At 36.3% G+C, this 15274-nt stretch overlaps 1 protein-coding gene and 2 long non-coding RNA genes across 3 annotated transcripts; 2 read left to right on the top strand and 1 right to left on the bottom strand.

Annotated features, from left to right (window-relative positions):
• Positions 1-3633: 3633 nt before the first annotated feature.
• On the bottom strand, positions 3634-5758 carry LOC137835176 (uncharacterized). Its single transcript, XR_011085032.2, has 2 exons — positions 5379-5758; positions 3634-5261 (listed from the first exon to the last, which is right to left on the bottom strand). It is a non-coding gene; the product is annotated as an uncharacterized LOC137835176 (long non-coding RNA).
• Positions 5759-7317: 1559 nt separating this feature from the next.
• On the top strand, positions 7318-11166 carry LOC137835173 (pfkB-like carbohydrate kinase family protein). Its single transcript, XM_068643549.2, has 5 exons — positions 7318-8073; positions 8247-8432; positions 9908-10103; positions 10188-10291; positions 10789-11166. Exons 1-4 carry the CDS (start codon positions 7462-7464, stop codon positions 10277-10279), a joined length of 1086 nt encoding a protein of 361 aa, XP_068499650.1. The 5' UTR covers positions 7318-7461; the 3' UTR covers positions 10280-10291; positions 10789-11166.
• A 1189-nt stretch (positions 11167-12355) lies between these two features.
• Positions 12356-12985, top strand: LOC137833886 (uncharacterized). The gene is made up of 2 exons (XR_011084881.1): positions 12356-12617; positions 12711-12985. It is a non-coding gene; the product is annotated as an uncharacterized LOC137833886 (long non-coding RNA).
• The last annotated feature ends 2289 nt before the right edge of the window (positions 12986-15274 follow it).

The following is a 15274-nucleotide window of genomic DNA, read 5'->3' as shown; positions in this document are numbered from 1 at the left end:
AAGTCAAGTAAGTATCTTAGAGTCTTTTTGTGTGTTTTTTCTTGCTTGTCTTTCTTTAATAGTTATGTCATCATCTCTTTTCCCAACTTGGTTTAACTTATTTGTTTTGAGCTTTTCTTGTTTGTCTTTTAAAATTATTTAGTTTTGTTGTGGTTCTTTTGAGATCAAGTGTTAAGGGTTTTTACCTTTTTCATTTGAGAGCTTGAAATCTCAAGATAGACCTTTGTTGAGAGAAAATTCTTTTTTAGTGCTTGGATCTTTTCTCCTCTTTGCTACACAAAGGAGTGACACAAGTGAGGAGAGGGTTATTAACTTTTCTTTCACTAATTATTTGTTCTCCTCATGCAAATTTTATGGCTCATCCAAACCTCAGTCTCCCCAAAAGGTTTTTCTTATGGGTGAGCTTGCAACATCAAAGAGATCCTTAGCCCAAAAAGAGAAAGAAATGCAACAATTGGAGGAGAGACTTCAAAGACTTGAAACGGCACATGAAAGACAACCAAGAGGAAGGAGGTGGGAGCAAAGGAGAGCTTCAAGAAGCTATAGCCATTACGACAGCCATGAAGAAGATGAAGATTGGAGAATTCACCGATATGATGCAAGGCACCATCAACATCATCCTTCTAAAATTTCTTTTCCCTATGTGAAATTTCCTAACTTTAGTGGGAAAAATGAACGCAATATTTACTTAGGATGGGAGGCTAAGGTTGAGCAAATTTTCAATGTATATGTGGTCCAAGAGGACCAAAAGGTAAAGCTAGCCTCCTTAGAATTTTTAGACTATGTCATGCAATAATGGCACCAAGTTGTAATGGACATTGGGCTAAACAAGAGTCAACTGTGGTCTCTTGGTATGATTTGAAAATATGTATGCGCGTGAGGTTTGTTCCTCCTTATTATAGGAATGAACTCTTGTTGAAGCTCCAACGACTTCAATAAGGACCTAGAATTGTAAATGAGTACTTCAAAGATCTTGAAACTACTTTGACTAAAATTGACATGCATGAAAATGAGGAGTCAAAGATAGCTAGATTTGTAAGTGGCTTGAGAAGAGAAATTCACGTTGTGGTAGAATTATATGAGTATTGCTCTTTGGAAAAATTGGTTCACCTAGCCATCAAGGTTGAATCACAATTTTTAAATAAATCTTCTTTCAAAACTACTCATAATGATGACTTATACAAAACATCATGCCTTGGTGAGGTCTTCACTTAATTGATGAGATGACTTCTCATAGTGTGAATGGTAATGTGCATCCTTGGTCATCTCCTTGTTGGCTTGGTTTGTATCATATCCGATCTCAGATTGTAAGAACATTTTGGCGCCCACCGTGGGGTCGAAAGGAAAACCTATTGAAAAACACATGGTAGTGACGAGAAAGTGGCGTTGGCGCTAGTTCACGCTTCCCGGAGATTCTGACACTATTTCCAAAGTCATGTGATGATTGTCAAAACTGATTGCTCGATAAGCAAGGTGCTTAGAAAACTAGAGTTAACAAGGAGAATGATAGCATGGTCAGTAGAATAATTTGAGATTAAGTATGAACCTTGATGACCTATCAAATCCCAAAGTTTAGCGGATTTTATCTCAAAATTGCTAGACAACCAAACAATGGACGAATGGTGGACACTGTATGTTGACTTCGCGACAAAAAAAATGGGAAGCGGAGTCGGGATAGTCCTAGAAGGACCAAGACATATAAGGATTGAGCAGTCCTTACACTTTGAATTCAAAGCCTCAAATAACCAAGCGGAGTGTGAGGCTTTGGTAGTCGGTCTACTATTGGCCAAAGATATGAGAGCGCGAAAGGTGAAGTGTCGAAGCGACTCCCAGATAACGGTTAGCCAACTGAAAGAGGAATACCAAGTGAAGGACCTTTGTAACTTAGATACTTCCACCGAGTATCCGCCCTAATTGTTGATTTTGAAGAAGTCGAAGTACATCACATCAGGAGAGAGGAGAATACTCGGGTCGACGTACTATCTAAACTGGCTAATGTCAAAGGCAAGAAGGGATTAAGCACAATCATACAACAAAGCCTTCCCAGATCGACCATAATAATAGAAGAATGCTTAAACACGGACTCCGCTCCGCAAGACTAGTTAACCACCCTTAAGAAAGTGGTCAAGGACCGAGAGGCCAACAAGGAGATAGCGGATCCCGTGCTACGTCAGAAGGCATCCCGTTTTTTACTAATCGGACAAGATTTGTATAAAAGGGGGTTCTCGAAATCTATACACAAATGTTTAGACAAAACAAAAGTCGATTATGTCATGAACGAGTTGCTTAACAGGGTGTAAGGAGCCCACTCATGAGGGAGAAGTATGGCGAGTCGGGTACTCCGGGCAGGATAATATTGGTCAGAGCTCGGGGCCGATTGTGTCGAGTTCAGTAAGAAGTTTAAAAGTTGCCAAGAAAATGGACCCATCATCCACCTACCTGTGCAACACCTTCAAAAGATCTACTCCCCCTATTCGTTTGCAATGTGGGCAATGGATATCGTCGGTCCTTTTCCCCTAACGTCAAGGCAGAGAAAATTTCTCTTGGTAGTGGTGGATTATTTCACCAAATGGACTGAGGCTGAGCCGGTAGCCCGAATAACAGCTGCACAAGTGAAAGAGTTAGTATGGAAAAATATTATATGTTGCTTTAGCATACCTCATATGATAATCATGGATAACGATCGGCAGTTAACCGACAAAAAGCTGGAGAAATGCTTTGAAGACTTCACTATCAAGCACAGAGTAACGTCAGTTGAGCATCCTCAAATAAATGGGCAGGTCGAGGCCGCCAACAAGCTTATCTTAACCGAATTAAAGAAGAGGCAATGAGATGCTAAGGGATGTTGGGCCGATGAGCTACTGGAGGTGTTGTGGGTGTATCGGTGCACTCCTAATTCCTCTATTGAAGAAACATTGTACAACCTGACATACGACACCGACGCGACGTTGTCAGTTGAGGTAGGGGAACATACTACCCAAAGGAAACTGGTCGACCTGACGGTTAATAAGTAATGCATGAGAACATAATTAAACCTACTACAAGAGCTCCGAGACAAAGCGAAGGTCCAGGAAGAGGTGTGCAAAAGGCGAACAACCCGAAGATACAACTTGAAGACAAAACCCCAAGCCTTCTTACTCAGAGACTTGGTGTGGAGAATGAAAGGTGACGGTCGAAAAGATAAAACTGAAGATAAGTTGGCATCAAACTGGGAAGGCCAATTCTGCGTTATTTCCTGGAGCGTCTTAATGGACAAGCAATACCAACGACATGGAACGTCGATCATCTTAAGTTTTATTTCAATTAAAAGGAAATTGTACACTCTCTTTCCGGTCATGTGTCACCCCAAAAATAGAGCCTAGCTGAAGGTTGTGGCAACATGAATGGAATAAGCTCTTTTTACACGAACCAGATTCTCTCGATTAAGGAAGAATCCTAAAAAATGGATCCCTTTCGACAACAAAAACAAGGAAAATCTGAAAATGGATCCCTTGAAAAAGAAAGTCGGAACGACGAGAAACATGATAGCGATTAAACAAACAAGCACGACAGGAATAATAATCGAAAACAAGTCAATTAAAATAAAAAGTCGAGTAAGTAGAAGTTGCGAATAAATAAAAGGCCGAATAAGTAGACAAGCCACAAACACAACAATATCATACATAATATAACAAAAGTCACTACATAAATTTCCAAAAAGAAATAAAACCGCTAAACGGTGACCAATTATCAAAAAACAAATCGCCCACATTAGCGATATCAAAAAAGGCATGAGCAAATCTCGACCGAATCAAGCATGGCTCGGCCCTGGCCGGCATCATCAGCGGGACCGGAACAGCGGGTTGCCCAGCTCCCCCTATCGGGGATGTTAGTAACAGGCATCAACTCTCCTTTGTAAAAATCTTTATTCACATTGAACTTCCCTTCGGTAAGAGGGATGCCATAGAAGAACACGACATGTTCCAATCCCTTGTTGAAACCAAGCTCGTGTTGATGAAGGACGATGTCCTGGGTGCGCTGAAGGTCCTCACCCAACTTATGCAGAGCCTTCTGCAGTTGATTGACTTTCTCCTTATCGGCCAGGGAAGGTAATGTCATCCTCTCTTGTTCGGCCAACACGACTTTTTCCTTCTCTTCGGCCGATGAGCAACACGCCAACAATGCATCATTTTCCAACTTCATCCGGGCCAACTCAGCAGCAACTGTTGGAATCCAGTGCATATTGAAGAGAGGTAGCAGAATCGGCCATCTGAGCCTTCAGACTGGCTACCTCGGTACCGTCTTGTTCTTTAAGAACTGAGCCCACATGTTTGCCGAGAATAAGGGCACGGACGCTCAGTTTAAGAAATGATGTGGGCCAACCCCGAGGGCGAAGCCGTCATGAACTGCTCTTTCCCAGTCGAGCTAAGAGAAATAGAGACCTTCTCACTAAGGTACATGTCCCGGTTGAGAAATTCCCGCGAAAAGCTGGAGCCGAAATCCACATGGGCTCTTTTGTGAGACTTCCCTGAAGAGGATTTGTCTGAATGACGCCGAGAAGTCTTCTTGTGTTCTCGGCGAACCCTCTTCGAGCTAGGGTCCTTTGGAAGGAGATTCTTAGTGGCGAGAACGATTTGCAAAGAGGTCACCACCTCAACTTGAGTGGTCGGACCCTTCTGATCGCGACTTGCATATGCTTCAATAACTCCTTGTAAAAGAGCTTCCCATCTCCCAGAGTGGCAGCCACCATGATGGATGCAAAGGAAGAAAGTAAAAAAACAAAGTCAAAATGAGTCACAAAAACAAAACATACCTTCAATGTCCTGAAGTCGGGTAGCCGAGAAGAAAACCCTCAGCAACTGCCGAGTAGGGAGTTTCCGGGGGGAGTTTCTCTAAAATAAACAAGGTCTCCAAGTCCTCCTAGGTCAGTGATGACCGTGGCCATACACGAAAGCATGCGGGGTTGCAGATCCAACAAAAACGAAAATGCGGAGTGTTGCCATCATAAAACAAGGGACGACCCCCTCCCCAATTACAACCTTAAAGAAACTCCCTTTGAAGTTCTTATAGGAAGAAGTAAAGGGGGTTAGCAGGCACGGCCTGTATTGACTTATTAAGGATAACCACCCTACTCGATTAACCGGCATCGTACTGTACATTTGGAGGAAGTCATGAAGAGATGGCTTTACATTAAGAAACAAACAAAGAAGCCGAAAATCTTGGACCTACGCCCAACTATTCGGATGAAGCTGCACGAAGCCACGTTCAAGGCATGCAACACGCTAATGGAAAAGTCACCGAAAGGAAAACGAACGTGAGCGTCGGTTAATAAACAAGAGTAAAAGAAAAAATAATTAGAAGACTCGGGAATCAAACAAACTGAGTTAGAGGGCAGACACCTTTGGAGGGACACAACCCCATCCGGTGCAACCGGGTCCAACATGTCAATACTTGCACTAAAGGACTTCAAAGAGGTCATGGTCCCAAACCGAGAAGAATACCCGAAAACATTTGATTCAACCCACTCGTAGTCAGCAGGTCAATTGAGAGACGAATGTCTTCGGCAACCCCTCCCACACTAGCCTCCCCGCTAATGCGAGAAGACTTGGAGGAGCTCTCAGTACCATCAGAAGCTGTCTTCAAAATATGGAAAACTTCACAAGGCAACATGCTGCCAACGACCCTAGACACTCTTAAGGTGGAACTACCAGAAGAAGACATGGTTACCTCAGCTAGATCGACGATTTATTAGAGAAGGAGAAAGATGGAGACAATGTGCAAAGAGGGGGCCACCATAATGCTATTTATAGACATAGGATTCGCATGGGGACATGAACCGTCGATCAACCCTAACCGTTGGATCAAAAGAAACCAACAATTCAGATCATGCAATTGTTCAAGAAGTAACAGCAACACGCCACTCACACATCAGTCAGCTATAACACGTGAACCAACTTATAGTGACGACAACATGGATTGACACGCAGAAGGCCTGTCGGTCTAACAACCAAGAGACTTTTCGTTTTCAATGAAAAAACTCACGCTTAGAGCCTATGTCCTATTTGGTTAGTAACGACCAAAAAGCCGACAAGGTAAATGGTCACACGATCATTCGGCTATTAGAACAAGGAGACAACCTGGTTGGTCAATTAGATTAGCTTGGGAATGATAAGGAGCTAATCGAAATTAGGGAGTTATTGGGCCTGAGCCAACGTCATTAAGAAAGAAAACCCAATAGAAAGTTTTAAATAAAACAGAATTCTCATGGAAAAAGGTAATGACTCTTTTAGTTCTGAACTTATAAACATTCCAATTCCTAGCTAACTTGAGCATTGAAGTGTCTTTACATTTACCCCACTCCTCGAACACTGCTTATGGCTAAAGAAGGAAGATTGGATGGAAGAACGATTGATAGGAGATATCTCAAATTGTAAGAACACCTTTTTCTATTGATATTGATTTTAGCTATGTTTTTTTGGTAAATGTTATAATCACATTTCATCTTAAGATAGTACAATTAACACAAAGAAAGAAAATCAGTGTGAAAAATTATTTCATCTTAAGATAGGACAATTAACACAAAGAAAGAAAAACAGTGTGAAAAATTTGCCCATCATTAGTTTTTATACCTAACTAGTTAAATCAATACATAGACTGTTAAAGTGTAACTGTGAATATTTTTGTAAAATTTATAAATTTTATTGAATTTTATTTTACAAAATTTAATAGAAATTTCATAGAAAAATTTCACAAAATACAAAAAAGAGATTGTAATAGGAAGAGAAAGTATTAATCAAAAGTTTGCATGTTATAAATTTCTCTCACATAAAGAGTTTTAGTTTTAGTTCGTGTAATTAAAAATTACAGCTTTTATACTTAATATGACATTTGTTCTACCTGTTTACTGTTTAGCGATAAATTATTTCAAATGACATTTAGTGACATACAAAATGATGTCATTATATAACATTTTTATTATTTATTTATTATAAAATAAGTATTAATAATAAAATAATCATTTTAAATTTTGGAGGGATGAAAATAAAAATTGTAGGAATTAAAACTAAAATTACATATTACATAAAAAATTAAAAGTAAAATTTTTAAATTTTAAAGAAATAAAATATAAAGAAAACATTTGACAAAATTGAGCAGAAAAAACAAAGCTTATTATAATTAACTAAGTTTATATTAATAAAACTTTTTTTAATGGAGTCTACATCATGATCATAGTTATTAAAAATTATAGTCTTATAAAGGTAAAGAATAATTTATAAATTTAATCCCCGTCCCTGTCCCAATTATTAAAATATTAACAAATCCATAATCCTTTAAGAAATAGCAAAAAGGCATTAGAAAAAAAGTGACATTTTTTCCTAGTAAGTAGCTCCATCTGTTGGACCCTCACTGCACATAGCTACGCCTAGAAGAGATCCGTCGATCCAACGACCAAACGAACCGAATCCAATCCAAAGAACAAGAATGAACAGCTTAACAACAACTTTTTCAATAAACCACTCCTTCTACTCTCACCTCCCAACCACTCTCCACAGTACCGTTACCCCAATCCAATCCCTCTCCTTCCGCACTCTCAATCACAATTTCAGACTCTTATGTTTATCTTCGGACCCCTCGCAGCCACCGCCGATCGTCGTCGTCGGCTCTGCCAACGCCGACATCTACGTCGAGATCGACCGCCTACCACTCGAGGGCGAGACCCTGGCTGCCAAATCCGGCGAGATGCTTGCCGGCGGCAAGGGCGCCAACCAGGCTACGTGCTCCGCCAAGCTCTCCCACCCGACCTACTTTATCGGACAGGTCGGTGATGACGCTTATGGCAGCCTCGTCACTGGCGCGCTTCGCAGTGGCGGTGTGCGCCTCGACAATCTTACGGTGGTTCCGTCCGTGCCCACGGGTCACGCTGTTGTGATGCTCCAGTCCAACGGCCAGAACTCCATCATCATCATTGGGGGTGCTAACTCGAGTGGTTGGCCCAGTGCCCTGCCAGGTCAGCATTTGGACCTCGTGGCCCAAGCGAGCATCGTTTTGTTGCAGAGGGAGATACCCGATTATGTCAACGCTCAAGTCGCGCAGGTTGGGCCGGGCCGGCACAGGCCTTTTTAGCGTAGTTTTCTTAGCAGAATTAGAGTTTTATGTCGTTACATGTTAACAACCTAGAAGCAATGATTTTGTTCTAAGAACAAAAGTAAAATCGCATAAGAAACTTTTCGGTATTGCGACGTGTTATGATCTTGTAATGCATGCAGGCTGCGAGGAATGCTGGTGTGCCTGTTGTGTTGGATGCTGGAGGAATGGATGGACCATTTCCGCCGCAATTATTGAATTTTGTTGATATTTTGAGTCCTAATGAAACTGAACTTGCTCGCATTACAGGAATGCCGACTCAAAGTTTTGAACAGATTGCACAGGCTGCTTTGAAATGCCATGAATTGGTGAGTTCATGTATGGAGTTTGGATATCACATTAATATGATTTGTGCATTTTGCTAATTGAATGCATTTTTGTTGCCTGAGGATTTTTAACGTTTTAAATCTCGATTATAGTTGCAATGACGGCTTTACTTTGATTCCTATTGTTGAGGAAATTTGCAAATAAATGTGGTTGCAATTGCCATTGCTTACTGTATGAGTATCTTGCTTAGAATTTTGACAAATGTGGCTATATATGCAATTGTGGTTTTATTGTGATTCGTTATATTGAAGAAAATTTCTGACATATGAAGTTGCAATTGTGGTTGCGGACTATTTGTTAAAGCACAATTTTCGAATGTAATATTTGAAGATCTGATGTAACTTTGAGATTTTCTGTTACTAATATCATTTGCTTTAGTAGCATTTCAATTTTTTGGCTGCAAAGATGGCATTCACATTGGTTGCAGAAAGAAATGGCCATCATACTGATGTTTATTAGAGAGATATCCTTCTACAGAAAGAAATGGCCTCACATCTGGGTCTTACTGCCTTTTTTTGGTGGCACTATCTAAACAAGGTGTTGAACTGTTACTGCTATAATAGAGGGAAATGGAGCAATTTAGTGGCCAACCGGTGGGTTGGACCGGAAATGAAAATACTTTTACAATGGGTCAAACAATTGCACCCGACCCAGTCCACCATGGGCGTGTTGGACCGAATTGACCCACCTTAAAAAATGGAAAAAAAAAATCACCTAATTGTAAAAATAGTGTTATTCACTATGTATTATGATTTAGGTGAAAACGATGGAATTAAAATCTGGAAAACTTGAAGTTTATCCTGACTGAGGAGTGAGTTGGTGTGATATTTTTAATTCTTTAATTTGTTATGAATTATGTATCATATTAAATCTTTAATTTGTCATTATGAAGTCTGATTTTTCATGTATTATGTTTTGTTAAATATATACAAAAATTTAAAATAGAAATTTTTGTTTCTATTTTAAAAAATAACTGTTTTAAAATTTAGGTGAATAAACTCCTCTAACCCACCAATCCGTAATATACTTACCAGGTTAATATATTTTTTTTATTACATGTTAAGTGACCGAATGAGGCTAATTTGTTTATAATATGAGTGGAAGTGAGCGAAGCTGGCCGTTTTAATCCTCTTGGCATTTACAGCTTGCCTGAGGAAAATAAAGGGGAGGGTATTATGATTTTATATTTGATTTTCTTTTCGTTGAATCCAATAAATGTAAATGCATCATAAGGGAAAGGAAACTACAAGGAAGCAGGATGGCTAATGACCAATAAACTATTGGTTCTGCTTTTTCTTCTATTTCTTCTGTATTGTTACTCAATGGTTGCAGTACATTTGCAGCTGTCAGAGTTATCTTAAAATGTCTTGGTTGATTCCTGAAAGTTGATAGTATGATAGATAAATTTTATTGTCATGAACATTGCAATTCAACGGTTAATTGTCTGACATTTCAGGGAGTTAAACAAATTCTTGTGAAACTTGGGCATAAAGGATCTGCCCTTTTTGTAGAAGGAGAAAAACCGATTCAGCAGCCTGCCATATTCGCTAAAACAGTCGTAGATACAACTGGTGCTGGTGATACTTTTACTGCAGCTTTTGCTGTGGCCTTGGTTGAGGGCAAGTCCAGAAAAGAATGCCTCAGATTTGCTGGTATGTATCGTGTAATGCAATTCTTTCTTCTCTACAGAATCCTCTCTTTGGTTAAACATGGCTAACTATATTGTTCTGCAACAGCCGCTGCAGCTTGTCTTTGTGTTCAAGTGAAGGGAGCCTCTCCCAGCATGCCAGATAGGAAATCTGTTTTGGACATACTTAATCGTCAATGATACTTGCAAAAGGTCAATTTTCACTGAAACACTTTTGCCTTTGTTTCAATTGTTTGGACTTACCGCTTGTTCTAGTGAAGAAAGTCAATAATTTAGACTTCTAGATGAAGTGCCTGGCATCAGTATCTTTATATGCTATTTGTTGCTTTCCTTCTCATTCTGAATCAATTTTCTGATGTTCCTATCTATAATTAGATAGTCTTTGTCATTACAGATTCACCCGTGTCTCTCAACTACATAAATAAATATTGTTTAGTTTCATTAGATGCATTGCTAGTACAACTCGCGTGTCCATTTATTAAAATTTTCTATAGTCTGTCCTATTATTGGTCCTGGTTTGTGGACATATTTGTTTCAACATGCAAATGAGCAGTCAGTGCTTATATAGGAGAATCTTGTAGTTTCTTTCGTATTTTATTATTTTTTTATACAGAAGAACGAATCAATAAAGATTTTGAAAAACAGATCTGGTTTCATTAACTGATAATTGTCTTATCTTTTACTGTCAGTGGTCACAAGATTATCAGGAACAAAATAATGTGTATGGCAGAGGGAAAGACACTTCAAAATGGCAGCAAGAAAAAAAAAAGTCCTTTACAGAGCATTTCTGCTAGATGGAATAGTTTGTTGTTTTTGTAATAAGATTAGGCCAATCACTCACCCTTTGACAATGGAAGCAAAATGAAGAGAATAAAAAAAAACACGATGTTTGGCTTAAGAGATAAAAGATCAAAAGAAAATAGGCGATTTCCTCTTTGTTTGGTGAGAAAAGTGGGGAAAAATTAACAAAATGAATTACATATCTATCCTGAAAGATGTTATTCATTCCAGGACTTTTATTAAAAAAAATTATGCCTGAAGGTAATCATTTGTTCAACTGCTCTATACATTGATTTCAGTGGGGAAACTGAATACTTCCTCAAAATTGATATATCTTTTTCATCGACCATGATTTTGACTAGCAGAAAAATCAATTATTGCCCGATATAAGTTGGCTATTTCAAGCCAAATTCTTTTTAAAGGAAACAATGACTTAAAGATAAACAACTTCATTATATCACTGGGGAAATACATTCCAGTTTCTATTTCTATTTGAAGGAGGGGGAGGCAGTGGCCCAAGAAGTGTAACAAATTGAAGAGAGTGGAGATAATGATTCAAATTTCCAGCCACTACCACAATGACACTTCCTTGGACGCACTGTGCACCAAGTGTGAGCTTGTACCGAAGGACAAATAATCCATGGCTTGTCTCTGGATAACATGTATCCGATTACTTTGAATTCAGGCAATGTTCATGAAGGAGACAATGCACACTTATTATATTCTTATCGGTGTTATAATAGTCCTCTCTTATTACCAGGTTATCAACTTAAACCTCAATTTTCTAAGTTGTAAAGGCAATACCGTAGTCGTTCTAAAATGGCAATGCTCATTTACTTGAGATGAACATATGTTTGGAATCAAATTTACCTTGTATGTAGAGGGACCATATTCAAGTGAGATTACAGAAAAGTGTCTTTTTATTTTTATAAATGGGTTGTAAAATATTTTGTTTTTTGCTTTTTTCATAAAGTTTTCTTTAATTTCAGTCGGCGCTAAAATCTCCAATACTAAACATGTTAGTCAAGTTTCAAAAAAGAAAACAAATAATTTTAAACCTCTTTTAACACAAAAAAGGATAGGAAGATAAGTAAGAGATAAGATCAGATATTTGGTAGAGAAAACAAATGTGTAAAGCAATAAAGGTTGATTGCCAGATTACTTTAAGTAGTAATTTAAATTTGAATATATATATATATGTATTAAATATATTAAATATTTATGCCATACCCATGGACACATTATGATAGTGTCCATGCAAGGAGAGTAACTGAAATATTCATACAAAAAAAGTCAAAATAGTAGGATAAGGCATGAAAAACACTTCGAATATTTGTTCAATCACTATCTAAAAAAGAAGAACCTGTATTTGTAGACACTACATATACTATAGTAAACAGATGTTTACTACTCAAACTTTATCCAACGACAGTGTATGTATGGTATATTCTTAATAATGTTTGTGCGGGGTACCCTCACATCATATGAATTTCTCTTTTTGTAAGCCTCAAAACATGTGTTTTCCTTTAAATTCCCATAAGCTAACAAAAGCATGCTAGCTAATCATTTTTCTCTAAAGCTGCATGTTCACCACTTTCATGAAACCAAAAATATGAATCATTCTTCCAGCTTTCTCATAATTTTTCTTCTGCTATCCCAATTCTTCCCATACTCAAGCTCAAGCACAAGAATAATGATTCAACAAGTCACAGAAACAGATCATCATCATCATCACCCAGTAAGTGTATATATAATTTCTTTGATATGATCCACCATCACCTTTTCTTTGTGTAAGCAAGAGAAGATGCTAAGTCATGTTTTCTCATACCAGCCAAGAGGAACTGAGAGGGATCATGTTCAAAGGAAAGCATTGCATGAAGTACACTCAGGGCCTAATCCCATCAGCAATTCCATTCCACAGCAAAAGTTGAAGTCAGATACACAAAAACATTAGGTCTTCTTTTGGATATGTTAATTAGTTTTTCTCTTACTTTAAACTCTATATCTTTCCTTTTCTGTTCTTTCTTCCTTCATCATATTTGGTATACATATTCTGAGTCAACTTATTGAATCATACATAATGAATATAAATTCAGTTTGAAACAAGCATAGTCATCTTCATCAGTTCTTCAATCTCTTGATCCACTTGTTATACTGTTACCCCTCTCCCCCCCACACACATATTTATATATATATATATATATATATATATTTGCATATAAGTTCAATCATCACTTTCGATTTAGTTTTTGCTACTGTGAATTATTGGGTAAGGAGAGTTTTCATTCAGGTTAAATAGAAGTGAGAGTCATGCTGTTTAATAATTAAAGTTTGAATTCATTTGGAGAATTTGATTTTGATGTTTAAATTATTATTTCTTTTTGGTATTTGAGTTTGACACATGAAACAATAATGTTGGGGGAAAATACTGAGATCTTAGTTTGGTGGGCAAGACAGAAAAATGTAAAGGACTTAATTTATTGGAAGTGCAAGTAGCACTTAGGAAAGAATGATTGATATCTCACTACTCTAATTAGCATAATTATGTCATTAATATACTAATACTATTTATGATTCAAGGTGTCCATTTATATACTTTACTTCACTTCACAAAATTTTGTTGTTGGAGAATTATAAGTGTTTATTGATTTAGTCATATCCACTAAATAATAATTATATAAAAAGAAACCACCCTACCAAATAAATTAAGTTGTTGTGGTTCTTTGTTTAATTAGGTTTGACCAAAATCAATCAAATAAGACTTGACCTCCAATGATTTGGATATCAGGTGTATGTTTAACACATCATCCACTATTTTACTACTCATTCTCCTTTTTTATTTACTTTTATTTTCTATAAGTCCTAAACATAGATTTAAAAAAAAAAGTTTTGTATTAAATTTGAATAAGTAGCAATCATAAGAGGGACTTCATTTTTTTAACAATTTGTTAATTTTATTATAATATAATAAAAGAGTAGAAATGATTTAATTTGTCTTTTTACCAAGTTTTGGTTTAATTTTTTTTTAAATGTCTCAATTGAATCAAACAATTTTGATTGATTAGATTTCTTTACGTCAAACTAAGTAAAAAACAATCCAACACACTTGTGGAGAATGTTGAAATATTTCAAAAGATTGATCTAGAAAATAAATAAATAAATTTTTTTATAAAAAAGAGAGTATTATGAGTGTATATATCTTTACCAAAATTTTTAATGCACTCCTGTTTTAGTTTCAATGGATTATTTTTTGGTTATTTAACATAATTACTCTTATTGAAGGGATAAACCATAATTATTGATTTTCAATCATTTTCCTTGAGACACTATTTAACTAGACATTATTAAGAAAACTGGAAATAACTATTGATAAACTTATTTAAAAGGATTTAGAGATGAATATATTGTAAGTAGATATAGATAGTGATAATTTGATCATTTGAAGCAACCCATATGATGGAATAAGGCTTGATTGATATTGTTGTATTTGTTTGACTTATAAGCCTATTTGCATAAATAATAATGTGTATTGTGTGTTGAAACCTTTTCAGTGGATATTGATTTTAACTATGCTTTGGTAAAAGTTATAATGACATTTCATCTCAAGATAGTACAATTAGCACAAGAAAGAAAAGCAGTGTGAAAAATTGACCCATCATTACTTTCTATACCTAACTAGTTAAATCAAAACATAATACACTATTATAAGTGGAACTGTGAATATTTTTGTAAAATTTTATAAATTTCATTGAATTTTATTTTACAAAAGTTAATAGAAATTTCATAGAAATTTTTTACAAAATAAAAAAAAATGTAATAGGAAGAGAAAGTATTGATCAAAAGTTTACATGTTTTAAATTTCTGTCACATAAAGAGTTTTAGTTTTTATAATTAAAAATTACAGCTTTTATTCTTAATATGACATTTGTTCTACCTGTTTGTGTTTAGTGAAAAATTATTTCAAATGACATTTATTGACATACAAGACAAGACATGATGTCATTACAAAACATTTTTATTATTCATTTATTATAAAATAAATATTAATGATAAAATAATTATTTTAAATTTTGGAGGGATAAAAATAAAAGTTGTAGGAATTAAAACTAAAATTACATATTACATAAAAACTAAAAGTAAAAATTTCAAAATTTAAAGGAATAAAACATAAAGAAAAAAATTTGACAATCTACGTGAGAAATGTGAGAGATCCTAATTTTAATTTGTATTATGGGTAATTTAAGACATTCTAATTTGAAGTCCTCCCTTTACTCTTTCATATCAATAAATCACATTATTGCTAAATGATTTTGAACAAATGTATTCTTGGTTGGTGCCAATGTTAAAAAAAATGTAATTATATTGTTTGAACCCTACTATAGCCCTAGTGTACAA

Source organism: Phaseolus vulgaris, chromosome 5 (genome assembly GCF_051622355.1).
Source record: "Phaseolus vulgaris cultivar YP4 chromosome 5, ASM5162235v1, whole genome shotgun sequence".
NCBI classification, from domain to species: domain Eukaryota; kingdom Viridiplantae; phylum Streptophyta; class Magnoliopsida; order Fabales; family Fabaceae; genus Phaseolus; species Phaseolus vulgaris.
Note: the sequence above shows the minus strand (reverse complement) of the source record. Positions and strands in the feature narration are given on the sequence as shown.

What these genes read in the sequence shown, in the direction of transcription:
- LOC137835173 (XM_068643549.2), top strand. Translation starts at nt 7,462, where the DNA reads ATGAACAGCTTAACAACAACTTTTTCAATAAACCACTCCTTCTACTCT. An exon ending in TCAACGCTCAAGTCGCGCAG is followed by an intron (nt 8,074 to 8,246) that starts GTTGGGCCGGGC and finishes TAATGCATGCAG; the next exon opens with GCTGCGAGGAATGCTGGTGT. An exon ending in AGAATGCCTCAGATTTGCTG is followed by an intron (nt 10,104 to 10,187) that starts GTATGTATCGTG and finishes GTTCTGCAACAG; the next exon opens with CCGCTGCAGCTTGTCTTTGT.